This window comes from Schistocerca nitens, chromosome 3 (assembly GCF_023898315.1).
Source record: "Schistocerca nitens isolate TAMUIC-IGC-003100 chromosome 3, iqSchNite1.1, whole genome shotgun sequence".
Classification (NCBI taxonomy): Eukaryota; Metazoa; Arthropoda; class Insecta; order Orthoptera; family Acrididae; genus Schistocerca; species Schistocerca nitens.
Window position 1 is genome coordinate 853,738,606 of NC_064616.1, and position 27,256 is coordinate 853,765,861.

Genomic DNA, 27,256 nt, shown 5'->3' on the forward strand with positions numbered 1-27,256 from the left:
CTCTCGTGCAGCAATGGTAGCGGCACTGAGGGGTTGCCGCGTTTGAATTTTGTATGGATAGAGGTGTAAACTCTGGCGCATGAGACGATACGTGGACGTTGGCGTCATTTGGACCGCAGCTGCAACACGGCGAACGGAAACCCGAGGCCGCTGTTAGATCACCTGCTGCACTAGCTGCGTGTTGCCCTCTGTGGTTGCCGTACGCGGTCGCCCTACCTTTCCAGCACGTTCATCCATCACGTTCCCAGTCCATTGAAATTTTTCAAACAGATCCTTTATTGTATCGCTTTTCGGTCCTTTGGTTACATTAAACCTCCGTTGAAAACTTCGTCTTGTTGCAACAACACTGTGTTCTAGGCGGTGGAATTCCAACACCAGAAAAATCCTCTGTTCTAAGGAATAAACCATGTTGTCTACAGCACACGTGCACGTTGTGAACAGCACACGCTTACAGCAGAAAGACGATGTACAGAATGGCGCACCCACAGACTGCGTTGTCTTCTATATCTTTCACATCACTTGCAGCGCCATCTGTTGCTGAAAATTGTAACTACTGTAATTTTGATAGTTTGTCCGCCTGAAAATGTACTGTTGTCCCAAGCATATTGCAACAAACGGTGTATTTCTATCGCTGCTTGTTTAGTTTTTATTGCCGTTTCAAATATAGCGGTCATTTTTGAAACACCCTGTACTATCATACTTAAAACATCCCCAGCATTTATGGACCTTTTATTACTGCTAACTTTGTCTGATGTAAATTAAAAGTCACTTTCCCAACAGTAGACTGAAAAATGTAGTGTTTCTTCTCAACTTATGACTGAAAATTTCTTTACATAAATTATCTAATATTGCACCTTTTAATACATTACATCACCTACAATAAGTTTTTAATCATTTGTAAAAAGCAACTTGCACTAGATATCCACTGTTTTACTTTTGTACAAAGTGATAATCATAGAGCCTTAAAACAACAATACATGGTGCTTACTTTAAAATTCACAGATACTATTTCATTCTCACTATTTTAAACAAGATACTTCATGCAGTCAGGTAAGTACAACATCAAACAAAGTATCATTCATTAGAGGCTGAAAGTGTCAAAAATGAACCAGGAAATTACATGCACCTTATTAGTGAACTACAATCAGAAACATTAGTTTCACTATCACTGGTACAGTTAAATTTGCTATATAATGCCTGAAGGACATGGTTTGAGAATAAGATTTGGTAGCTGTGCTGTTGCCTGATCTTTTCTTAGACAGATAAGTCATGGAGTTTTCTGAAAACAAAACTGTTTTGGAAATTAAATCCCACAGCCAGTCAAATAATTAAAAGGTATGACAAGAAACATATATTTTGTGAGTGCCATTTACATGCAGATGTAAGAAATTTAGTTACTTTGTTGCTTAAATGCAGACAGAATACTAAAAGTACATTTGTTACTTCAGGCAGAATTTTAATAGTGACTTTACATCAATGAGGCAGGTACAACTATCATGCAGTGCAAAAATACAGAAAAAATTAAATGTAGTAAATCAGTGTTAATTAATATTTATGAAATTTAAAATATGAGATGAGTAGTAAATCAGTGTTAATTAATATTTATGAAATTTAAAATATGAGATGAAACTTACATAGTCATTCCACACCTGAAAAGGAAGGGAGAAGAAAATTTTACTCACTTACTAAATTACAAAATGTTATTGACTTAACAACAAGTTTGTATCCCAAACATTAATATACTACATTAATTCTATCTTAAGTAACTACAATTATTTACTATTAAACATAACAAACAACATATAAAATATCACTAACCTCAATGACTCTGTTTTTTGGTGGCCTTCCTCTCTTTCTGCGGAACATGCCATCAATGGATGTAGCCAGATGTGTCATTGTAAGAGGGTCTTTCGTCAGGCTTAATTTGCGAGAATATTCATGCATTTTGTAATGATCTAACCGACGGAAAGGTTTATCTGATGGAAGAATGATTTCACGGCAATTGTCCTGGAATTTAACAAAATAAAAATATCATTAGAGATATCCCTGCTTCATTGACTGTAATAAAGTGTCTTTTGTCACAGTGTGCATGACACAGAAGAAGATATACAGGAATATATCCAATACTTAATAAATATATTACCTAACAAAAATACATTTATAAAGTAAAATTGCTCAGGACATAATTTAAGTTCCAAAACAGGATGATTGTAATGAAAAATGAGAATTGTATATTACACAAAGCTTTTACAATACTGAGTAATTTTTAAATTAACTGTATGTTCTTGAGGCACATATAACCATTAGTCTAAGTCCCTCTAAACATTCTGGAGAATCCTGAGAAAAAAAGGTAATGTTTTTAGTCAATTAATCATGGAGAATCTACTGGCTGTAATACAGCCTATTTAAAAGTTATAACAAACACATGTATTGAAGCCCGATCAGAATGAATGTGTGATGACTGTGCTCAGCCAAAGAATTATAACTGGACAGTTTACAGAATGCTATCACAACTGCAATTAATAGAACAATTTATTTGTGTTGAGGGGTACCAAAGAACATATGACAGTCGCTGAGGATAGAATAGGGAGTTCCAACAGGAAGTACCTTGCACAACAGTTCATTAATAACAAAAAATTGTGTCAGAAGATTTACTAGTATTAAAAAACTGGAGATTTCACTGAATATTCAATGTTGTTTAACCAAGTGAGACACACACACACACACACACACACACACACACACACACAGAGAGAGAGAGAGAGAGAGAGAGAGAGAGATTGTCCCCAAATCCTTCAGTGTGACTTGGGTGAATTGTGATACTGACTGAGGTGAGTATAATGGGGAATTGTAAGAAGCATAGGGTAGAAGAGAGTTAAATAGGGGAGGAGGATGCCAAGAAAATTTTTTATCAATGCAGGGATGCTGGCATGCTCCAATGCAAAAGCACAGAAGACAGGATTGGGGATTACTATGAGGGACATTGGGATAAAGGGTTAGAGAGAAAACTTGACTTACCCATGTGCAGTGGTAATGTTTGTCCTTGCCCTTATATGGGCATTCTTCTTCACATTGACAGTCATTTCCACTTTCCACAGTAATATAGAAAGCTTCACTAACTTGCTCTTGTTGTTCATGGTTACGTGCATGTTCACGGACTCCTTCCATTGACCTGAGTTGACAATTTCACATTATCAGAAGTATTCCAAATGACAATTAGGACATGACAAGTACATTAGTTTAGAATCTGTAGCCTTTACACACATGCACACAAATGCGCGTGCGTGCATGCCCACACACACACACACACACACACACACACACACACACACACACACACACACACACACACACTTGCCATTATGAAGTTCTTGCCTATACAATGAATTATGAGGTTTAAAGTAGTAATGTAATAAGAGTAAAAAATGTTGGCTTTATTCACTAACTTTACACTTAACATCATCTGTTACTAAAAGGTACATAGACGTGAAGCAGAATGAGCAAAAATATGCATATTTCCTGAAACATTAATGTAGTATGACAAGTTTACAGAACAGTAACCCCTACCTGAAGCTCATTTCACACCCTTCCGCAACACAGTGGAAATGTTCTTTAAAAATATTTTCACACTGACCACCACCGATGCATTTCTCATTTGGACCATAATGTGCAAGATATTTTTGCCAGAAGTCTTCATTTGGCCATGTACCCTGACTGGACAAAGATTCACTACTAAGATCCATCGCATTTGCTTGCTCCTGAGAGGACATACTGTAGTGTCCTGGAGTTGAAGGCAAACCTGCTGTACTTTCAATACCTGTTAAAACATATGATCGTTTTAAAAAAACTGTAGGAAGTCAGCATGAAAAGGATTCATAAACAATAATTTCATTAAAAAATTCTTGTATTGCAAGAAATACCCTTAAGTGATTAATGTTCTGCATCTTTTTATGGAATCCAACAGTTTTAAAAGTTCGTATGTCATACATGACAACTTAATCACAGGTAAATAAATTAGCCAAAAACAGAGAATAAAAACTGAGTTGGTGAATCAGACATTCTCTACAATACAACTAAAACAGTGAAAGCATAAGTAATTTTGATTGAAGTTGCTGTAGATGACGCTGGCATGGACATAAAAACACTTACATGACAAAATGAACAGAAGGGTGTCTCTGCACCCTTCATAAACTTTTATAATTATTTGGACTGATGTGATTTTTCTCAGTATGTTGTTATGAATTTAAAAAAAAATCTTCCTTTTTTTAGTGTACTATATGAAATTCTTGTGAATTATTTTGGAATTGTTACATAGTGTTATAAACAAAACTAAAAGCAGTGTTCTCTTTTCTTTTAGGAACTATGAATACCATACCCATCATACGGAAGGAGCTGAATAGTTGGTCAGTCTTTGATGACACAGGTGTGTGTGTGTGTGTGTGTGTGTGTGTGTGTGTGTGTGTGTGTGTGTGTGTGTGTTTTCTGCAATTTCTTGTAGTTTATGTAACTCATGCCACATGAAAACATTAAACATTAGATGCACTGAAAAAATATATCCAAGAAGCAAGTTAGTAATACGTGTGCTTACCTTGTGATGGTGTGCTACTGTATTTGCTTGGAGGTGTAGCAGCAACAGAGACTGGCGTGATTCTCCCACTATCACTGGAACCAGTATCACCATTACCCTGCGCCTGACAGATACCACTGTCAACTGTCACTGAACTTGGTCCCTGCTGTATTACAGAGGTCTGAATTGAGGCCACAGGTGATTCAGAAGGTTGTGTCAGCTGAAACAATGTATGTAATGGAAACAGGTGAAAATAATTCTTCATAATTTAGCAGGTGCTAAGTAAACAATACTTAGAAAACACAAAATAATTTTGGTCAAATGTAACACCACTAATCTCCAACATTGCTACATTGAACTTGAATTACAGTTACTGATATAATATTTAAAGTCTCCTTGATCCACACCACAATCAAAAATTTTATCAAATTAAAATATTACCTGGTCACTGAAGGCATGAATGAAAGATGGACTAAGATGTTGTGCCTGCTGACCCTCACTAAATGTTTTTATCATGCTTTGTGCCAACTTAAATTTGCGGTAAGCCATTTCTGAATCCTGGCGCTCATGTTTACGCTTGTGACTGAACAGCTGTCCACTGGAGTGCAACACATAGTTACATCCTGCACGAATGCAGTGAATATGGTTGCAAACCCTCGAGAAACGACAGCTCTCAAATGGGCAGTTTTCATTCTTCATAAACTTTTTGAAACCATCTCTGCTCAGTTGCTCATCTTTTATATGATATGTTTTGTGTTTCTCTACAATAAAATACAGTTTTTTGTGAAAAAATATATCATCAAAAAAAAACACAATATAGAATTTTTTAATACAATAAGTTACTTATATGTAACTCAGCTGATTTTAAGGTGAAAGTAATGATTTGCGTAGGAAGAGACAAAGAATGGTAATCCTTTTAGATGTAATAAACAGAAGTAAATTCACTGTAACAATTATAAGGGTGGTTTTCTAATAATTACCCATATCAGCTTTATTTTTGAAAGTGTATTTGCAGTTATCACGCCTGCAATGGAAGTGTGTTGTTCTCTGTCCAAAGAAGGTGCAATACACAGCACCACATTCTTCAGTTGCACGGAACCTCTGGAAACCCTCTTGTATAATAGCAGAATCTTTTCTATGATAATTGGCATGCATCTGCACATCAGATGTACTGATATAGACTTTGTCACAGCCCTCCTGGAAGAGAATTAAACACAGATCTATTGTCACATGTTCTTTTTCCTCTCTTCATATAGTAACCAATATTAGATACTTATGTCAGAACAGGAAAGGATTCTTAATTAAAAGGACAAACTAGAGAATTATAAAGGAAGAAACTTCATTTTTCAGTCTTTTAAAAATTTGATAGTTTTTAAGGAATTTAAAATCATAATGATGGCTTATGTGTCACCAAGAAAAATAGCAAAATTAATTACAAGTATTTTTAAAATGTATTAAATGAATATCTGTTGTGTCTATCTGAGAAATACTCATGATTTTTATAAGACAAAAAAGCATAAAAGAGCTAAATAATTATTTATTAGAAATTTCCACACACATGGGTGAATCATGAAATAATCAAACTGGAGGTTTGTTGAACCCAGAGTGTTCTATAGGAGACAATCTGCTTCCATCCTCCTAACCATAAGTACCAGATCACCAGTGCAGTTTATAAGAGATTTATAGGTTAGCAGTGAACGCAAATGATGACATTTTTCACAGATGCAAAATCTAGATGCAAATAAAAGTGACAATAAATTGAAAGACTGAACCATCATTAAGCCATATCAAATAGGATTTAAACATTTTGTAATTGTGACACTAAAACTAGACAAAATGAATGAATTTGTTATATGTATACTCCACTTTAGCTTCACAACGATTAAAAGTTTAGTGGATAGTATTTGCATCTTGTAACATTGATGGTTATTTATTGAAATAGGTCAGCCATTGAGAAAGTATCAACATTAAAAAACAGTCTGTACTACAATGATGTAGTATTAACAAGGTATTACAAATTTAACTAAGAAATGAACAGCATCTCAGTACACATGTTCATTTGCTAGAAAGAGGCTGGAATGAGATTCGTACAACTCTGAAAGAGACTCTCATTGCTAATTCCTTCTCGATGTTTTGTTATCAAATAATATATTTAACTAAAACAATTACCAGTTTTAAATCCTTTTAATCTCCTAGCTCCCTTTCCATGGCAATTAATTCAATGTCCCACTATCACACAACAAAGACACTGAAAACTCTGTAATAACAATGAAATATATTTTTACACATAAAAGATACTGGATTAACAGGTATAAATCCATGAATTCTGGGAAAAAACATTACTATATAGATCCACAGAAATTTCAAAAACTGATGTTCAAATGGCACCTGAAAGTGATGTGATACCTTGATGCAATGGTAGTGAGTTTGCTTGCGATTGTGGCTGCACCCTCTGTATCTGTCTGAGCAATCATCCATTGGAGAGTATCTCATAAATCCATGTTGAAGAGATTCGTCACGTTTCTTGTGCCATTTGAAATGTCTTATCATTTCCTCTTTCTTCACAAACACCCTGGAATTGCAGTCTAGGCAATGGAAATGTTCCCTGTAAAATAGATAACAAATTTGCTACATGACCAAATGTTGTATGGGTATCATGATATACAGGCACTTTACTCAGTGTTCCATTAATGAAAAGTTATCAAATATCCTAAATGAACAGCCAGTAGGGTCGAAGGTGAAATATGGTGTTTAAAAAATAGGCAAAGCATCACAGCACCAGAAACTGTTGTGTAAAATGTCTGTTGTGGAATACAGGAAATGATCATGTCAAAATACATGGAAGAGTACAGCCTGAAGTTTGCAACAATGGTAAGTCACAAGAATGATCTCAATAGGTACTGGTTAACTAAGTTTTTACTTTTAACAGATCATTTAAGGTTCAAAATGGTTAGTAAATACATATCATACAACAAAGTAATAATGAGCATTTAAAGAAGAGAAATATCAATATCAGCTCACTAAAGAAAAGAAGCCCTAAAAAACTCCTTTTATACATTCATGAAATAAATGCACAAATGCAGCATGAAATTTGTCATCATATTGTCACATTACAGTAAATGTGTTGGAGTTAAAACACTTACCTGTAATTGAGATCTTTGCAGTAAGCATTGGCACATTCTAATGCACTTGAGAAGCGCTTAACATATCGGGAATAGTCAATAGGCACGGCAGCCTTTCCATTACTTGTTGCATCTCTACTGGGGCTTAGTGGGGACATCCGATGACCCAGAAGGAGACTTCCACCTGAATCACAAACAAAACTTTTGCATGAATAATTCTATATTCTACAACATTTCAATGCTTGTATACAGTTTTCAATCATACAACAAAGTTCTTAAATTTTCTTTATGTTGACACTTGAAACTGTTTTCGAAATTTCTGAGTGATTCATATTTACTGCTTATGACAACCAAAATTACTACAAAATACTGACTGGTAGCGTACATATTCTATTTGGCGGAGACCTATCCTTGAATATTGCAAGGGTTACATAATACCAAATAGTTTGAAAATAATTAACTGTTCAGCACAGTCACCATCTGATTATAAAACCTATGGTGTGGTTCACTCACACCACACTGTCATTGTGGTTTCTGCAGTGTTGGGAATGAAACGTGACATGGGTTTTATTTGGTTTCCACAGTGTTGCAAGTGAACCACAGCATGAGTTTTATGATCGAATGACAACCATTGACAGCCCAAATTGGTCTTTTTTTTTGTAATTAGTGTGATTATACCAAATAATAAATTATTTTCTAAACACAAAATCACTGTGCATCTCCAATTTGGCTAAAATATCATTACATTCAAAACCAAATAGCAAATTTGCATTATTGTCTAAATATAAATTAGTACCAAAGAAGCTAAACTTTTTACACTAAAATGGTACACAGTTTATTTTGAATATGATTTTTTACCTGATATTTCATGCTTGTAACTGTGTTGCAATGACACTATCATTTGTAATTTATAAAGATGTTTATATAACTATTGTTTTGTTGATATTTGGATGGTTGTCTATGGGGAGTGAAGGAGACGATGCTGAAATGAAATATGGAAGGACACGTAATGTTCAGATACAATGAATCTTCTGGCTAAACCTAGAAACCTGTTTAAAAACTACACCTGTGAAAGTCACAGAAAAGAGTTTGTGTCAGTAATTACGATTCCATGGAATTCAATGTTAACTTCTTATTTTCAAGAACTGTCAGCAAAACCCAAAATATTTTAAGAGATCCTCATACTATATGGAAGGAATTGTAATAGAATATTTGTAGCAGTACAGCATATTTTTAAGAACGTCTGAATATAAGAGTTGATAAACCTCTATTTTTTTAAAAAAAATGAACCAAATTACAGTATTTCCAAGCAGGCTCTGTGTAATGTTACTGAGGAAGGTGGCATATTGATTAGGGTGCTGGACTCCCATCCTGAAGGGTGGCGATTCGAATCCTTGCCCAACTGTCCACATTTATGTTTTGAATGATTTCTGCAAGACAATACACCAGAATGGTTCCTTTGAAAAGGAAGAAGTTGATTTTCTTCCCTATCCTTCGCCTCGTCAACTACATGACGTTAAATCTCAATCTTTCTTCCCTCCTCTATAATTATTATAAAGTCACAGCTGCAGCCAAAGAAAGGAAAATTTAGGCTTCGTTCTGACGTTCTCTTCAACCAATGAAACGTTGCAAAACGATGCAATCAAATAGAAAAGCATCCAATTGATTGGGCACCAGAATTAGGAAATTCTGTAGATCGATGGCTACCAGCGTAGCAGAATAATAGCGGACTGAACGTTCCGGCAACGAATGGAAGCCATTTCACATCGGGCTTGAGAAACTATATATGGACAAAATCAAGAGGTTCCGCAAATAGTCAACCAGTTTGCTGACTCCACCTATGACAAACGTAAAAATTGTTGCAGGAAAGAGATTATATTTCGCGCCTCGGATACGAAAGGCCGACAATTGAACAGCAGGCTGCCGTAACCGATATTTCAGTAACTGGAAGCCCGTCTGCGGTTGAGCAGTCGGCGCGGGATGGATTTCTCACGAGCAGAGGTTATGTTAAATAACGCCAGTCCGAACAGTAAATGCCACGTAAAAAAGCAGGAAAACGTCATCGGCGTTCTCCCCCTTTGGGTTTCTTTTTAGTTCCGGCTTAGGTTTCACCCTTTACGGCGAGGGGGGGCCCCGCGACTTTGTTCTCACACGCGGAAGATACAACCCAACCCCTTCGCCAGCGCAGCAAAAATGTAACTCAAAACCCGTCTTTCTCACACACCGTCTCCTCGTTCGCCTGCCGTCCTATTAATACGAGTCCAGCAACTGCCGAAATTCTCATTCTCGTTTCCAGAGCTTGAGATGTGAAGGGTCCGTTAGAAAAACAGGTTACTTACCTGAAGTTCGCCCGTGGGTCTTTCGCACTGATCCAAGGCGTCGAACAGAGGACGTGGAATACCACCGACTTTTTGTATTTTACTGTGGGATGTATTTTGAAAGAAATTTCGAGAAATTTTTATTCTAAATAGGAAAGAGAGAACTAGATGCTGGCAGCCCAGACTGAACCGAGAAGTTGTCTTGAAATCGCCTTTACCTTTCATATATCGTACACATTTTCGGGAACATCTATTTCCCGAAATAACAGATCGTAATACTTATGTAAGACGGAAAACAAATCTATCACTCACTCACTCTCTCTCTCTCTTACTCTCTCTCTCTCTCTCTCTCTCTCTCTCTCTCTCTCTTTCTTTCACACACAATTAGCGCAGCTCGTTGCTGTCCCCGTATCTTGCAAAACCAAAGGCCCCTAAAATAATATGTATGCCCTGGCTATACGTAATGCTATGTAGTAAGCTGAAAGGCGTAATGCCACGTCACCTCTTAAATAAAGGGTGACTGGAATCAGAAACTGTTTGTTATTTTCTTTCCTCAGTTGCAGGCGTTTACAAGTTTCAGAACAACAAAATGTTACTTCGCTACAGACAAATCACCTGAGACGCTTCAAATCCTTTAATAAACGACTCATATGTGTTTGCATTAGCTCTGAAATGATTAACAGTGTGTAGCTTGGTACCGAGATGGATTGCACTCTACGGTGCAAGTGGTCCTAAATAATATACATATTTGCGTAAATGAATTGCTTTTAAGAGATAATTTTAATACAGTAAATAATAAATAATTTTTGATAGAAAATGTGCAAAATCAGGTTACCAAGTGAAAACGTTAATTTTATGGATTCTTTAACGGACGCAACAGCATCGGAAAAAAATACGTGGTCGAAATTTTTCCTATTTTTAATGCGTATTTTCATCCCTTTCGACAATAAGGTCATTACGAAGCATCAACCCTTCCCTAAAGAATCAAGTGACAGGATTAGTCCGTCAAATTGATGATCACGTTTATACTTTGCCCATATAGCGTTTTTAAGGAAGAGCCAGCTACACCACGAAATGACAATACTAATGATCCTACGTAACAATGTTTATATTGTGTGTGTTCCTTCGTGGACGGTTGTCACGATAATCTGTATCGAATGACAGAATAAACACTAATGAGATGAGATGCTAATTCCAATATTTTTGCACAATTTTAAGGCATAAATGGGCCAGGTGATGTTCTTACGACAAATTTTAAACAACGTAAACTACCAAATGAGGCTACATCAGTATCTGTGTCAAAACATGACAGTTTCCTCGAGGGAGATCGTCCTCTTCTGTTTCAGTAAGAGCATTAGTTATTCAGCTGTTTATTCTGTTTTTCAATTCTACAACAATTCATTCTGCTGTACATATGGTTTTAGAAACAAGATGTCCAGGTAACCATTAGACAAACGATTCATTCCAATACGGTTGTTCCTGCTACTGTTAATTCTGCAAATAGAGGTGATTATTCGGAGTCGACGTGTGTATTTAACACATTGAGCCATTATCACAAAAGAACAAATTGGCAGACCGATCACCATTTACCGAAATTAAAGTGAGAAACCTGTTAAATAAATATGTCCGCATCCAGCGTAGATGGCTGTCGTGCGAGGGACACGGGTTGCATTCCCAGCACTGCCAAGGCTCGGTGGGAGGACTGTATGAGGTGCACTCAGCCTCGTGATGCCAACTGAGGAGCTACTTGACCGACTAGTAGTGGCTCCGTGTTCTGGAAAGTCTGCAAAACGGCCAGGAGTGCGGTGTGCCGACCCTATACACCGCATCCACATGACAGCGCAAGCAGAGGATGACACGGCGGTCGGTAGACATCCCTTGGGCCTGGACGAAGAGCTCGTTTTGAAGAAAACTGTCGTGGTGCTAGGGTTCTAATGAGGTTGAATTATTTTTCCGAGAAACAGCGCGCTCTATCGTATCTGAGAAAAGAACACTGCTACATTCTATGGGTGACAATTTGCCTTCTCGTTTCTACCGTCGTTTAAGCGTCAGCATGCCTTACCTATTTATTGCAACCTTTCGCAGCGTTGGTGTGCGTTATGTTCTGCTAACACACCGATTCTGACTTCTCTGTGATTTACCAGAAAAACGAGATCCCTTGTATGCTACCGCAATCGACGTCACACATCAAGTCCCGATAGTTGTCAGAAGCGAATAAGTACTGCCGCAAATGTGTCACCGGACATCAAATACTAATAAGAAAAAGAGTAGGGCACATTATTGGTACTGCACTGCGTGTGAGTAATCGTCGAGGTAATGCATCTCCAATTTCAACTAAAGCGTGCTTATAAGCAGCAGGAACGGAGACGCCAGTTTAAAAGGTGTGGAGAAAGGATTCAATAACGGAAGATTTCCAGTGCCCTTAGCTAGAAAACGGCCAACGTGCGGCGCGGCTCGCGACGAAATGAAATTAATTCGAAGAAGCCGGCGTTAATGACAAAGACGGCGCAGCTGTGCGCGGCTAAAATATTCGGTTTTGCTGTGACGGAGGGTGTCGGCCGGCGGAAGGGTTGCATGTGTGAAGGGCTGCGCGCGCTCCCCTGCTCCCAGCTCCCGGGACCCGGCCCTCGCTATCAAAAGCCCGCACCCCCTCCCCCCGAGCCCGTCCCTCCGGGCGCATTTCAAGATCCGTCGTTTAATATATTTTCCTCTAAAACCCCTACATCCGTATTTTCTCACACATAATAGCAATCAAAAAGAATACTGCGGACTCTTTTATATAGCCTCACTAAAAGATTTCATATAGAATAGAAAATAGGAACGCATTTCTAAAGGTCGCGAACGCGGGTCGCGGCTTAGGGTAAGGGAAGAGGCTCAACCAGTTGAATCACATTACAGACACAGGTTTCCCTCCATTCTTAGCTTTTTTTTCACTCGGATTTTTTTCCTTATTCATTTTTTAACCCTTGACGCACAAAGGGTTACGCCGAGGGACTCTCGTAAGGACGAGGATCGGAAATAAAGGATTGCTTCAAAGAAGAAGCCTTTTCCTACACATAAAGCACGAAAACCGTTAGCGGAGAATGTCTGCTTAAAAAAATAAAAAAAAGAAGAACCGCGTCGACGCGGTCGTCTCAAGACGACTCTCCCACCCTCCCTTCGACGGTTTGCGCTCCGTAACTCGCTGATATTTCTCAAAATTCTGTAACTTGTCCGCTCACAAAGTGAAAAGCACTTGTGCGTCAGGTCACGCAACAACACAGAGTGAAAACTATATCTTCCATCTCTGTGCGATAATACCGAACTTTTCTTTTCTTATATAAAATATTGTGAATACTCAACAATAACAAATAAAGTTGCTGGTACCCTTTACAAATGACAACAATTCTGAAGTATATTTACGAACTACAGATAATCTCAGGCTGTCATACGTAATGCCAGTGAATGATTTTTGTGCTCTTCATTTGTATGCTACTGTGTTGGGACCATTAGTTATTGAGAAACTCCTTTAGCATTTGAAACAACAATCCTATTGTTTCTGATTCTCGAGCCAAATTACATGTAACACAAGGTGTAAAATTTTCGACGTTTTTACTGTACAGATCTTACGATTGAAGTTTATGTATCATAATCTGTTTGACTAGGCATCAAACATGGTAATTAAAATAAAACTATAAACGTTTTCGTAGCTGAATACGGAAATACGGAAGGCAAGATCGGGTCTTCAGAAAACAGATTCTAAAGCCTCAGACCGTTAATTTACTATGACCTTACACAATACTCTGTGCAGAAGCACGCAAATTGACAACAAATGATTTGAAAACAGTCTCCCAAGTCGTACAGGTCTAAACTACCGCTATGAGAAGATATGAGTTTCTCAGTTTCAAACCGAAAACAGGGAAGAAAAAAAGAAAAAAACAAAAACTGCAGAGGTTAGCGAACTTCCTCGCCGCCACAGTACAGGCTGACTAGCTACGCTTCATGAAACGCCTTTTTGTGGCTGATAGTGTGATTTATGAAAGGTCAGCAGATATTTGTGGAATTAACTTCGGGCTAGTGGCGTGAGACGCGTGGGCTCAAGACGAGCAAAATTGCTGTGCGACACAATTCGGCAGCGTGTTCTACATCTACGTTATGATGATCAGCGTGCGGAACGAGACATTGCTTGAGGGCTTTTATCTCCAAAATAATCTTGAAAATTACTCTATCTTGCTAGTCATTTATAACACGGAGAATATTCTGTTCTCAAACGTTTGTAGAACATTGTTGCAGCTACTATAAATCGATATGCAGACACTGTACTTCATTTAAACGACACTTCAGCACATAGTAAGCAACACAAAAGTTATATATTAGTAGAACGTGATTCCTCGATAGCCGAATCTAAAATTAGCAGCTCAGTATTTTCTGCTTGACGATTTGGAAACTCATTTTCGCCGGCCGAAGTGGCCGTGCGGTTAAAGGCGCTGCAGTCTGGAACCGCAAGACCGCTACGGTTGCAGGTTCGAATCCTGCCTCGGGCATGGATGTTTGTGATGTCCTTAGGTTAGTTAGGTTTAACTAGTTCTAAGTTCTAGGGGACTGATGACCCTCAGCAGTTGAGTCCCATAGTGCTCAGAGCCATTTGAACCATTTTGAAACTCATTTTCAAAATTAAAATGAAATATTCTGATTCTGGCTACGTTAGATAATTCAGTGACCAAACAGCGCAATGTTGTTTCAGAATATTTATTGTTATCGTTATGATTTTTTTACGTTTCTTGTGTCTAGCCACATAAACAAATTTTCCATGGCACGCAAAAGTATGTTATTAGAAGCAAACTTCTCGTGAAGCAAATGTGACATACCATCCTGGCTAGAGCTGACAGGGTCATGTCTGCGACCTAACCGACACAGGTTTGGCTTTATATATGTGACACTCGAAAACGTGTTTTGGATGGGACCAAAAAATTATTTTCATTCTCATTTTGTGACCCAGAAAGAAAATTTTGTAGTAAAATATCCTACTTATTATTGTGGAACACTGAGCGAACAATTTCCTTTATTTTCATCGGCAGCTACAAAGCCAAATTAGTGTTCATATGAAATTAAGATTTTTAAACAAGCTGTAGCAAAATTTTCAATTTCTGATGTTGATGAAACCTTTCGAGTAAAAATTTGCGATATCGGTAAAATTATATTTAATGTCCTTTGTGTGGACTTCCGAAACATCAAGCCGGATGATATCAATGTGTGTCACTTTTTCTACGCCTGTGACGTAAAATGTTGCGAGTGCTATACGTTTGACTGATTTCTGCATAACACCACCACCAACAGGCGCGATATGTTAGTGAATCTGTCTCATGGGTAAAAGGAATCATTAACGTGACGAAAGCGGTTTGGATAATTTTTTGGAAACAGTATTTTCAGACAAGTAACAAGATACAAACTTGTGCTGTAAGCAAGTGTAGTATCTGTTTTGCTGATTGAGTATCAGACATCTACATTACCTATGTAAATGCAACGATGCTCCAGAAAACTGTATTTCAGTCTGCGTTCGGAAGACGATTTGTCATACACATGATCAAGGATTCGTGTTTTACTCCGCTGCTATCGCTGGCGGAGCGTTCAATGACTGCTGCGGAGAGATACCAGTTTTTACACGAGGCCTATTATTAAACGATAACCAGAGGTCTTCAGGGTTGCGAAAACTGTTGATCTCACTTATCAAAAATTTGGCATTATCTGGAAAAGGATTTGTTTGCGAAGAGCTGGTTTCACGCTGACGATGAGCTGTGCACCCTTCCTGGTGTTATTTTACGCAGGATCTTGACAAACAACACCAGATAAAATCCTGCCTCCTTTGAACGTATTTTCGCTTTACATTTGTATTTACCGATTGCGGACCTACAGTTCTGTTATGTGCTTATCCCTTAAAAAGCATATTTTAATGTTTAGCAGCATCGATATATCTGACACATAACTGATCAAAGTTCAGTTACAGTACGCTAACAAGATTCTTTGATAGAGTGACATTTTGTACGTCGTTCACTCATCCTTTACTTCAATGATTGCCTAACATCTTGCAGACTTGCGTCAAATTAGGATTTAAGCATAACGACAGTCTTTTTGCGAACATTCTGCTTTTTCTTTTTATCCAAACATGTTTTAGCACCTCTGTGCCATCATCAGTGGGTTCTTGATTACTGAAAAACTGTAAAAAGTTAAAATGTTTCAGGTTATAATTGATTTAACAAAGTAAGGCCTAAAGAAAGTTTTTTTTCGTTTTGGTTCTTACCGTGATTTCACATTATTTCGTTTTGCAGGACCTACTGTATACTGTCCTGCACCGATAGCTTGTCTGCAAACCAAATGATGTAAATGTATATTTGGTTTGCAGATGGCAAGTTATGAGTGCAAGACACTATACAGTTGGTCCTGCAAAACCATATAATGTAAAATCACGGTAAGAAGCAAGACAAACGAAAACTTTCTTTAGGCCCCACTTTGTTAAATCAATTATAACCTGAGATATTTTCACTTTTTACAGTTTTTCAATTAAAAAAAAAACACTGATGATGGCACGGAGATGCTGAGACATGTTTATCACACAGTCGGTTCCCTGCAAACAACGCACAACGAACGATAATGACACGCACAATGCACATCCCTGAACTGTGACTCTGTGGCTGCAGCACACAACCTACAATAATTTTATTTTGGAACTCTTCCATTGGCCCGCGTTTGCACACAAAAGCAACAATATGGGATTGTGGCTCGCGCAAGCTACTATAATCCTTTCGTAACTGATGGTTGTAACTACCACTGCCTTCAGGAGAAATACGGTCACACTGTGACTTTACCAATTATAAATTTCCTAAGCCTCTTGCTACTAATGGAAAACAGCGTGGTATAGCGTGCTTCATCATGACAGAAGAAGCGTCGCCAAAATGTTGCGGTCTCGTGGCGCTGCTGTACGGCGTGGAAGCATCTAACAAGACTAACATTTATATCGTTCGAAAGCAACAGTAATATAGTGTCTATCTCCCCCACACCCCACCCTCCACCACCCCCCGCAACCAACTCTGCCCTCGTACGTGTCAGCGAGGGAAGAGGGCTTCCAAGAACGCAGAATTATTCAGAAAGAATTTTTGAATGCTCGACATATTACAGCGTGCAGTAAGTTAACCGGCAGGTCACTTCAGCTGTGAATGTTCCGTCAGGTTTCCGATTCACTATGAAATTACAAAAAATTAAACTCGGTAGGGTTACTAGCGCTGGGATCCGTTACAACGGTCCCTGTCCATTTCTCAAAGCGCATTAATTGCAACTTTGGACGATATGCACGTGTACAGTGGGCATAGGGACGGCATTGTTTGCACATTCTTCTCAAGCGGTAGCAGAATTATTTCCTTTGCATTACGTATCTTCTCTCCTAGTCATCAGGCTCTCATTAATTTCATACCGGGTGAAGACAATGGAATTGATCTGAATGAGGCAGGGTCAACTCCAGCCCTTCCCTTCAAAAGTAATTTTTCACCTTAGGCTATATTATGAGGAGCACATTCCTCTGCGAGGTCAAGATCGATTAAAAGAGAAAATAAGATTGGGGTTTTACTTCGTGTACAGATAAGGTCATTAGAAACGGAGCCAATTTCGTTCAAGACTAAGATGGGGAAGGAAATCGGCCATGTCCCTTTCAACGGAACGATAGCGCAATTTGCCTTGATCTATTTAGAGAAACCACAGAAAATATGAATCTAACCGACCAGACTGGGATTCGAACAACGATCGTCCACACATACAAAGACACACAACAAACGCGCGCGCGCGCGCGCACGCACACACACACACACACACACACACACACACACACACATGCACACACATACAAATAATTTTGTTGTTAATTAATGGGCCGTCGCGGCCAAATCGTACAACGCCCAATCCAGATATGGTCTCCAAAACTCATATTTTAGCTTGTTGATGAAACAGATCATGAAACCATATTCAGCTAAAATATAAACTATTGTATGTATCTTTTTCTAATTCGAAACCCATTACGCGCCCTGGAGCCGTTCTGTAACGGCACGTGCAGTAAGTTGGGAGAAATGAGAAGTACACCCCCCCCCCCCCCGCAGAAGCCCGGGGCCTAAAGTGAGCGATTACAATAAAAGGCGGGCAACGCGCAGGCGCTGCTGGCAACAGGTGGCCCGCTACAGCTGCATGGTCTTACAACTGCTTTAAATAAATCCAAATTCCCTCAACCAGATTAGTTGAAAGCGGGCTCTGATTGTCTGCGAGTGGAGGGGATCGTTTCCTTTATTAAACTAAGTGTCCAGCCACGCTGGCCCGCTGCGCCGCGTGGCAGATGCTTCTCTGCTCTTCCTACACCACATTTACTCCTTTCCTTAATCTGCAATACCTAATCATATCTCCTCCTGCGCCATCGCTCGGTAATATACTATACTCAGAATCTCGATTTTCTTGTGAATCAAACGAATAACACCGTGCAAAACACAACTTGCGGTATTGGAAAACCAGAAAACTGCTGTAAATGAAGATGAAAAATTCGTGCCTACACCGTCCACGAATCGAATGAGAAGTATGACAAGAAGAAAAACAAGGCCAAAGAGAAGATGATAAGATAACTGGTGAAGATGACGGCGATGATAAAAGTACATAGTATTTTTTAATACAAATATCCTAATGTCGAAGTAACTGAGTTTAAGAGAAATGAAGGCAAGACGTATACTATGAAAGAATTGAGACGTTAGACGTAAATAAAAGCAGCTGGTTAACGATTAACAGAAGTCAATCTAATCTGCTATTTACAATGCGAACAATATGCAAAGAAAAGTCTATCCTTTTGGGGGGCGGGGTGGGAAGAAGGGGGGGGGGGGGGGGTAGGGGGAAGACGGCATGTATTTAGGTCGTTCAGAGAAGTAACCAATTATAACTACCCAAATCCATACAGGTGAAAGTGAGAGTTCTAATAACATGAAGAGACCACCAGGTCTAACAGTAATAAAAGGAGAGTAGAAAACGTAGAAATACAAAGGGACTGCGTGGCGATTTATACTATGCAGAAACCAAATGGAGATTCATTTCACGGGCTGCAAGAAACTGCACAGGAACTTCGAGTACTGCAGTTAAAGTTTGAAAAATGTATTCTATGGCAAGTACACTCCTGGAAATTGAAATAAGAACACCGTGAATTCATTGTCCCAGGAAGGGGAAACTTTATTGACACATTCCTGGGGTCAGATACATCACATGATCACACTGACAGAACCACAGGCACATAGACACAGGCAACAGAGCATGCACAATGTCGGCACTAGTACAGTGTATATCCACCTTTCGCAGCAATGCAGGCTGCTATTCTCCCATGGAGACGATCGTAGAGATGCTGGATGTAGTCCTGTGGAACGGCTTGCCATGCCATTTCCACCTGGCGCCTCAGTTGGACCAGCGTTCGTGCTGGACGTGCAGACCGCGTGAGACGACGCTTCATCCAGTCCCAAACATGCTCAATGGGGGACAGATCCGGAGATCTTGCTGGCCAGGGTAGTTGACTTACACCTTCTAGAGCACGTTGGGTGGCACGGGATACATGCGGACGTGCATTGTCCTGTTGGAACAGCAAGTTCCCTTGCCGGTCTAGGAATGGTAGAACGATGGGTTCGATGACGGTTTGGATATACCGTGCACTGTTCAGTGTCCCCTCGACGATCACCAGTGGTGTACGGCCAGTGTAGGAGATCGCTCCCCACACCATGATGCCGGGTGTTGGCCCTGTGTGCCTCGGTCGTATGCAGTCCTGATTGTGGCGCTCACCTGCACGGCGCCAAACACGCATACGACCATCATTGGCACCAAGGCAGAAGCGACTCTCATCGCTGAAGACGACACGTCTCCATTCGTCCCTCCATTCACGCCTGTCGCGACACCACTGGAGGCGGGCTGCACGATGTTGGGGCGTGAGCGGAAGACGGCCTAACGGTGTGCGGGACCGTAGCCCAGCTTCATGGAGACGGTTGCGAATGGTCCTCGCCGATACCCCAGGAGCAACAGTGTCCCTAATTTGCTGGGAAGTGGCGGTGCGGTCCCCTACGGCACTGCGTAGGATCCTACGGTCTTGGCGTGCATCCGTGCGTCGCTGCGGTCCGGTCCCAGGTCGACGGGCACGGGCACCTTCCGCCGACCACTGGCGACAACATCGATGTACTGTGGAGACCTCACGCCCCACGTGTTGAGCAATTCGGCGGTACGTCCACCCGGCCTCCCGCATGCCCACTATACGCCCTCGCTCAAAGTCCGTCAACTGCACATACGGTTCACGTCCACGCTGTCGCGGCATGCTACCAGTGTTAAAGACTGCGATGGAGCTCCGTATGCCACGGCAAACTGGCTGACACTGACGGCGGCGGTGCACAAATGCTGCGCAGCTGGCGCCATTCGACGGCCAACACCGCGGTTCCTGGTGTGTCCGCTGTGCCGTGCGTGTGATCATTGCTTGTACAGCCCTCTCGCAGTGTCCGGAGCAAGTATGGTGGGTCTGACACACCGGTGTCAATGTGTTCTTTTTTCCATTTCCAGGAGTGTATAAGGTTTTGGACGAATATGAAAAACAATCAATTTTAAAATTTATTTTTTAAATAATTTTGGTACAAAAATCGAAACCAGTCACTTCACTTACACATTTTGGTGTTTCGGTCAATCGAGGAAGTCTGATAACCTTCGGCTCTGCGAGTGGGTCCGAACTGCCAGTCATTTCGTCCTCGAAGAGCTTAAGTCTCCATTATCTCTTCACTGGTTGTTTTGAATATACACGCGATTAGTCTGGTAATTTCACTTCCTTCACTAGATAACTGCATCTTGTAACTAGATACGCACAAATCCTAGATATATGTTTTTGATTTGAGAGTGACAAAAGTCACGTTTAAGTTTAGACTATACTTTCGTGGCATTCTTTAGAACCAATGTTCTGATGTCAAAGTTAGCCTCCTTTATCCCGAAATATTCCACAGTAATTTTGGTAGGAATAACAGTGCACGGCGTAAATCTGATCATTTATGTTCAAAATAACGCTATGTTACTTTACACAGGGCCCCTATTACTTTTGAGAATTATTTATGCTCTACACGCTTCTGGAGTATTTATTCAATCCTCATTAACAAGACATATTAAAATGAAGAGTTAGAAAAAGTATGTAGATTCCCAGCTAGTCCCCTTCATATAGACGTATTTACTTCACACGTCTCTATACCTGCACATTGGCGTTCCAGCTAAGTCTGCAATATGACTTCATTTTAAGAGTACGCTTCCTCTTTTCATGTTGTACTGGATTTCTGCACTGAATGTGAAATAATTCTAATTGTATTTCTGAAAGAAATTATTTATTTTTCTCCTCACCATCTCACAGTTAATATACTTTTCTATGATAACTGACCAGTGGTTAAGTGAAACATCAACTGGAAATATTTGTATAAGCGAATTCCGTTCATATCCCTCTTTTGAAGAGAAGAAAATTAGATAAGCAGCTGTGACATAAAGCCCTAATTTGACATGTTCGGTTCCACGTCGTTTTATGACGAGCCCTTTAGTTTATTTTTCGTATTTTCTGATTACTTATTTGAAACTTCCCAGTTATAGAAGAATCCAATTCGAAACATGACACCAATGTGTACCACGCACGCATCACTTATTGAACAATACAGTACCCTCATTCCCTCTTCCTCCGCGGCTATAAGAACGGCTCAGATCGTTTCACAATGCTTGCACGGAAGACGCTGCTACTTTTTGCCAGAGATACACGTGAAACCTTGTCGTCATTACAATAGCTATAAACGGAATTCGCCGTCAGGTAAGGGACTCGCGACAATTTTTACATAATAATGACGTAGAAGCGCTGTCAGAAATGACACAGCTCGGCAATGTGAGAACTTTGTTTTGGACGAGGAAATGTAGCATTTTCTACCGGGAGCCAAAGGCCTTCGAGTCTAAAATAAGATCTTTGAAGACAGAGGAAGACAAAAGCAAGACGGAGCAAGTCGACACTTGGAGGAAAGGTGTGAAAAGAGGTGGATACGAGGGCGCGCAAATAAGAAGAGGCCAGTGAAAGACGGTTTCTTTTCTGAGAACGGTCTGACCTATAACTTTCCAGAAATACAAAGTGTCGCCATAGTAACGTGTTCGTGCGTCGCTCTTATATAACGAAGAGATTAATTAGCGCGAGGTGTTGACAGTACTTTCACACAACAGACGCCCTCCCTCATTGCAAACCGCTTAGAGTGTCATCTATGTCAAGCTGTGTGCCATACGACAACAGTATACGAACGCAAAATTTTCAGTGGTGCCACACTGACCTCCGATGATAGTCAAAGACAGTTAAAGATAATAATTTTAGTATGAAATCCTGTCAGCTTTTCCCAATATACTAATTCACTTCAGGCGACAAGGACAGAATTTTTTTCTCTCTCTCTTCGGGACATTCGTGCTATTCATGAATGTTCTAAGACGTTAGGGTAGCAGAATGTGAAAAATTAGTCTTCGTGTCAGTGCTTTTGACAGATGTCATTCTTATCGTATGTTAAGTTTAGGCAAATCTTATAAGAACTTATTCTCACCGCATGCCCTAACTCATATTTTAAAACATGCAAAGAAAAAGTATTTCAGTTTTCGAAGCGTTATATCAGCTTTAGCGTCGAAGTACATTCACTGTAATTCTGATGGTTCAAATGGCTCTGAGCACTATGGGACTTAACATCTGAGGTCATCAGTCCCCTAGAACTTAGAACTACTTAAACCTAACTAACCTAAGGATATCACACACACACCCATGCCCGAGGCAGGATTCGAAACTGAGACCGTAGCGGTCGCGCGGTTCCAGACTGAAGCGTCTAGAACCACTCGGACACGCCGGCCGGCTGTAATTCTGACATCGGTGCCACAGCGAAACGTCATGAATTATGACATGTCAATTCCATGAATAGAAAAAAGTAGAAATAAAGGATGCAACGAAAGTATAGATTTTAAAAGGGTAATGACATGCGCTAATGGCGGATATATTAATGTATGTCACTAAAGGCATGTACTAATGGTCTACCGCAGAGCAACACCGTTTCGGCTGTAATCTTACAAACTCCACATGGAAATTATATTACTTCTTTTGATTGTCTACAGAAAGGAAGTGGGTGATTAGAACTCTTCAAGTATAATGGAAGCTTACGTGAACGGAAGCAATATGCAATACACTTAAAATACGTACAACGTAAACGGCGAGAAATGATTTCATCACAGAAATGTGTGCAGTATTCTTGGACAAAAGCAGTTGATTTTCAGCCCGATAAATGTTCAAATTTGTTAGACTTCGTTTCGCGGTAGCTGTTTGGGACAGAATTCCTGTTCCCGAGATAGAGCTACTGTTCAGTCATGTAAGCTGACAAATAAGTCGACTAATGTATTCAACACTGAATTATCTGTGGCGAGCAAGATATACGGACTACATAAGAATAGCAGCGATAGGTCAAAAAGATCATATTCTAGTTTTTCAGTGGTTTTCTTTATTCAGTCGAGTGAATGGCGGCTAGTACGTGAATTATATTGATATAGTATACGTGACATGCTTTTCATTTAAATTCGTCCAGCATTTTCACACATCTCGCTAAGTATTTGTTCGGTTTAATTGCCCCAGTTTTAGATTAGTGTAATAACGAAATATGTAAACGCAGAAAATCTCTCAGCGTCGGTAACATTACTATGCTCTCTAAAAAGTCGATTGCATTACTTTCAGTGGTTGTCACTACAGCCCATGCTGTTCTCATGGAGAAATATGCCTGAACTCCGCAAAGCATCATTTCTAAGCAATGTCACAAAGATAGTGCTAAGGTTTGATGCATACAAGTTAATCAAAACTGTTTGAGTGAGGTGCGATTTATCGAAATTGGTCTTATTTACGCTGATTCACGTTGGTTACAATGCACAGGGAGAATTAATTCATTAAGTCCAGGAGTTTCTATAGAGTTTCCGAAGTCAAATATAACTGTTCACATCGGAAATAGAACTCTCCCGGAAACGAAATCCTAATACTGTAGGAATCGGATGACAGGAAGAAACTTTTTCGTTTATAGGTTTCACGGTAGATTTGCTGAAGTAAGTGAAGCTGTTGACAAATTATCGGCAAATGTTTTGACGCAACGTGAGTAGTTGGCATTAAATAATATTCGTGACGAAAATTCGTTAGAATAAAAAGGAGAAACAGGCAAGATTTCCCTTATTTTACATGAATTCTATTTCTCCTCAAAACTGTTTCTCAGGTTTTAAAGTTTGAGTTCCCAACAGTCGTAATCTCTCACCAATTATGGTGCTATCCTGCCTACGTTACCATCAGAACGTCTTCTAACATCTGAATGTCCGTAGGAGGGAAGTCTTTGGCAGCGTTCACTGGGAACAGTCGACGGAAATTATTTTTTACACGGATTTTATCTTGAATCGTCTTCGATTGTCGCTGAAGGTTAGTACATCTTCGCTGAAAAATTTAAGTTCGCTGCCTGTTGTTCCTTGTCTCACAATACTGGAATTAACATAAAATCTTTTGATCTGCTCAGAGGCCTGTTTACAAAAAGGTCACATCATTAATCCCTTTGCGTCAGTAAGATACCAATAGCAGTGTTTTCAGGATCAAATCCTTGCTAAGTCTGATGCTATACAAAACCCGCTAGTGCTGTGTGAGAAGGAGCTCCTTAATGGAGCCAGCCGTGAACTGTTTCTGTGCCTCTAAACCACAGGCTAAAATATTAATTAAGCGACGCACAACAGGCGAGGTGTAAGGAACGCGCAAGACGTCCGAATGTGGGTCACCTGCCATATTCCCGTAATTTATTAGCCGCCACCTGGCTGAGTGAAAGCACTGAGTCTTCACCGCCATCACACCGCACTTTTCGGCGAAAAGACTGACGTGTTTTGGTAGGAAATGCCTTCTCGCGACTCGTCACTTCACTCGAAAAGAAGTTGTTCGTGTTTTCTCTTGCCGCTGTCCGCGTTGGAGCACTGCAGAGCCAAGTGTAACGAGAGCGTCTGCCAAATCAGGCCACAGTAAAACTTCGCCCATGACATTAGGTGCCACTTTAACACAAAAGATCTCCACATTATAATAGTAATCGTACTAGTAATTCAATATTATAAGAAAGTTGGCCCACACTACAGAGTTACGTACGTCCATGTAACTCGTGAATATTATTGGTAGCTATTGGTCGTCTCATGTCAGCGCGATGTTCGTGCTTTTTAAGATGGCATTCGGCGTAAGAAGTGTCGCTACTGTATAAAGTAGTCGAATTTCTGCAAAGCAGCCTGCTCCAAGTGCAGTGACTTATTACTTCAGTTTATGGTGCTCTACTGCAATTTGCAGCTGTACCGATCTGACAATACACGAGCATCTGAAAGCAAGCAAGGTTCTTGATCCATTGCGGCAATTCCATCGGAAATTAATTACGTTTCTTCGCAAAGTTACTCTGTCTATTGACTCAAATGAACTGTCAGTTGCTTTCTAAAAAATGAATACGGTGTAACTACGATTGCATGATGTAAACCAAATTATTATTCCCCTACAAGCTTCGAATAATGCAGCTTCGTTGTGTTATGAAAGATATCCACATTTCACCATAAGAAAAGAGTCCAGTAGCAGGACAACTATCCAGAAAGAATTTTGAATTAAGTTAAACCTTACGCTAGCAAGAAAGCTCTGTTTTGCCATTGAGGAGAAACGAGTGGAAGTTCGCTATATGTAACGAACTGTCTGAAATTTTTTGGGAACAGAGAATTTTGAGCTTTTTGATGTCCAGGTATGTGGACAAAACTTAATGGTTGTTTAAAAAATGACAGGTACAGAAAGCCAGCACAAATTTTGAGAAAAATGCACAAGGCACATTTTACACGATATGTCAAGAATTCGAAATTTCTCCACGGAGAAAATATGTTGGCATAGTATATTCTTTTATCTTTAATTTTAAAATTTTTTATATTCTGTGAATAATCTCTACGCCAGCGCCCTGACTGTTACGTTACGAGTTTATCCAAACTTCACGATCAAGGAAAGCTGTGTGTGATTTCTTGGTCTTAGTTGTATTGGAAAACATAATAAAAAATTTCAGAGGTTTTATAATTTAACAAAGGATTTTACACAGTAGAGAAAATAGTGTAAAAATACTTTCAAGTAGTTTTTCTCACTATAATCTTATTCATACCCATTTCAAATATACGCTTTGTTCACAGAATCAAATAAATACACAGATGATCTTAACAACAATTTCAAAACATGTTTGGGTATTTTTTTTAAATAGTACTGTGTCTTTGTTAAATGGCGAACTTCCACAGATTACATAGGAATTATTACGTAACCACGGCAAAACAAGAGCTACATATACCCTAGATAAACGTTTTATGTTTGTGTAACTACTTGAATATCATGAAGGTACTTGCTGGGGCTAGGATTTTAAAATATTCTTGACATGATTTTCATCCTAGTCAAACTTAATGTTGTGATAATGAAGTTCATAATACTATCGACAGGACGAAGTCGCTCAGTTAATCATGTTGAAGCAAAACAATGGCAATCGAATTACATTTATAGTATATCTTCGTATGGGAATCAGAAGGCAAAGATAGTTGTAAAAAGAATATTATCGTTCTTATTCCAACACCAAAGTAACTAAAGAAACGTCGTTTCTCAAATTCAGTGTTTATGTCTGACTGAAACAGTATGAACTGTTGCTGATTTCTTTCTACAGTACTCGAGCAAAGAGTTGTGTATGAACCGTTAACTACCAAGTGCCATACCCTATATCAAGCGCATTCCTCTTTTTCTGCAGAATCCATATCAGAATGTACTAGGACAACATCTGTGGTCGGAGAATGATGCATGACGAAACACACGTTTTTGTTTTAACTATCATAGTTTTATTCAGATTTCAGAGGTAGCTCTTCTCTACCTATCTGCTACCCGAGTGACAGTAGTTAAGGGAACGTATAATTTGTAGGACACGCGAGAAACATTAGCTCCCCTGATTGCACAAAAAGGGGGGCGCGACATTGTGAAGCTAGCTCTGGCTGCAGTTGGCTGCGGAGGTTGCGCCGCACACTATCGGAAATGTCACGATTCTGATTCAGAAATAGCGCGCACGCCGCATCAGGTAGTAATGCACGCAAACTGCATAGCTGGCTGCTAGCACCACTCATTATTTCAGGGTTGCGGAGGGATGTGGAGGGGA

General features: G+C 39.7%; 1 protein-coding gene across 1 annotated transcript in view; it reads right to left on the minus strand.

The window, feature by feature from the left end:
• The window catches only part of LOC126248883 (zinc finger protein castor homolog 1), a 111,368-nt gene that overhangs the window by 39,376 nt on the left and 44,736 nt on the right, over positions 1–27,256 (minus strand). Inside the window, exons 3-11 of the mRNA XM_049950342.1 lie at positions 7,711–7,873; positions 6,974–7,172; positions 5,548–5,764; positions 5,009–5,328; positions 4,589–4,787; positions 3,568–3,817; positions 3,019–3,172; positions 1,819–2,007; positions 1,635–1,649 (exon numbers count right to left, since the gene is read on the minus strand). Of these exons, the coding sequence (XP_049806299.1) occupies positions 1,635–1,649; positions 1,819–2,007; positions 3,019–3,172; positions 3,568–3,817; positions 4,589–4,787; positions 5,009–5,328; positions 5,548–5,764; positions 6,974–7,172; positions 7,711–7,873 (1,706 nt within the window). The remainder of the gene's footprint in view (positions 1–1,634; positions 1,650–1,818; positions 2,008–3,018; positions 3,173–3,567; positions 3,818–4,588; positions 4,788–5,008; positions 5,329–5,547; positions 5,765–6,973; positions 7,173–7,710; positions 7,874–27,256) is intronic.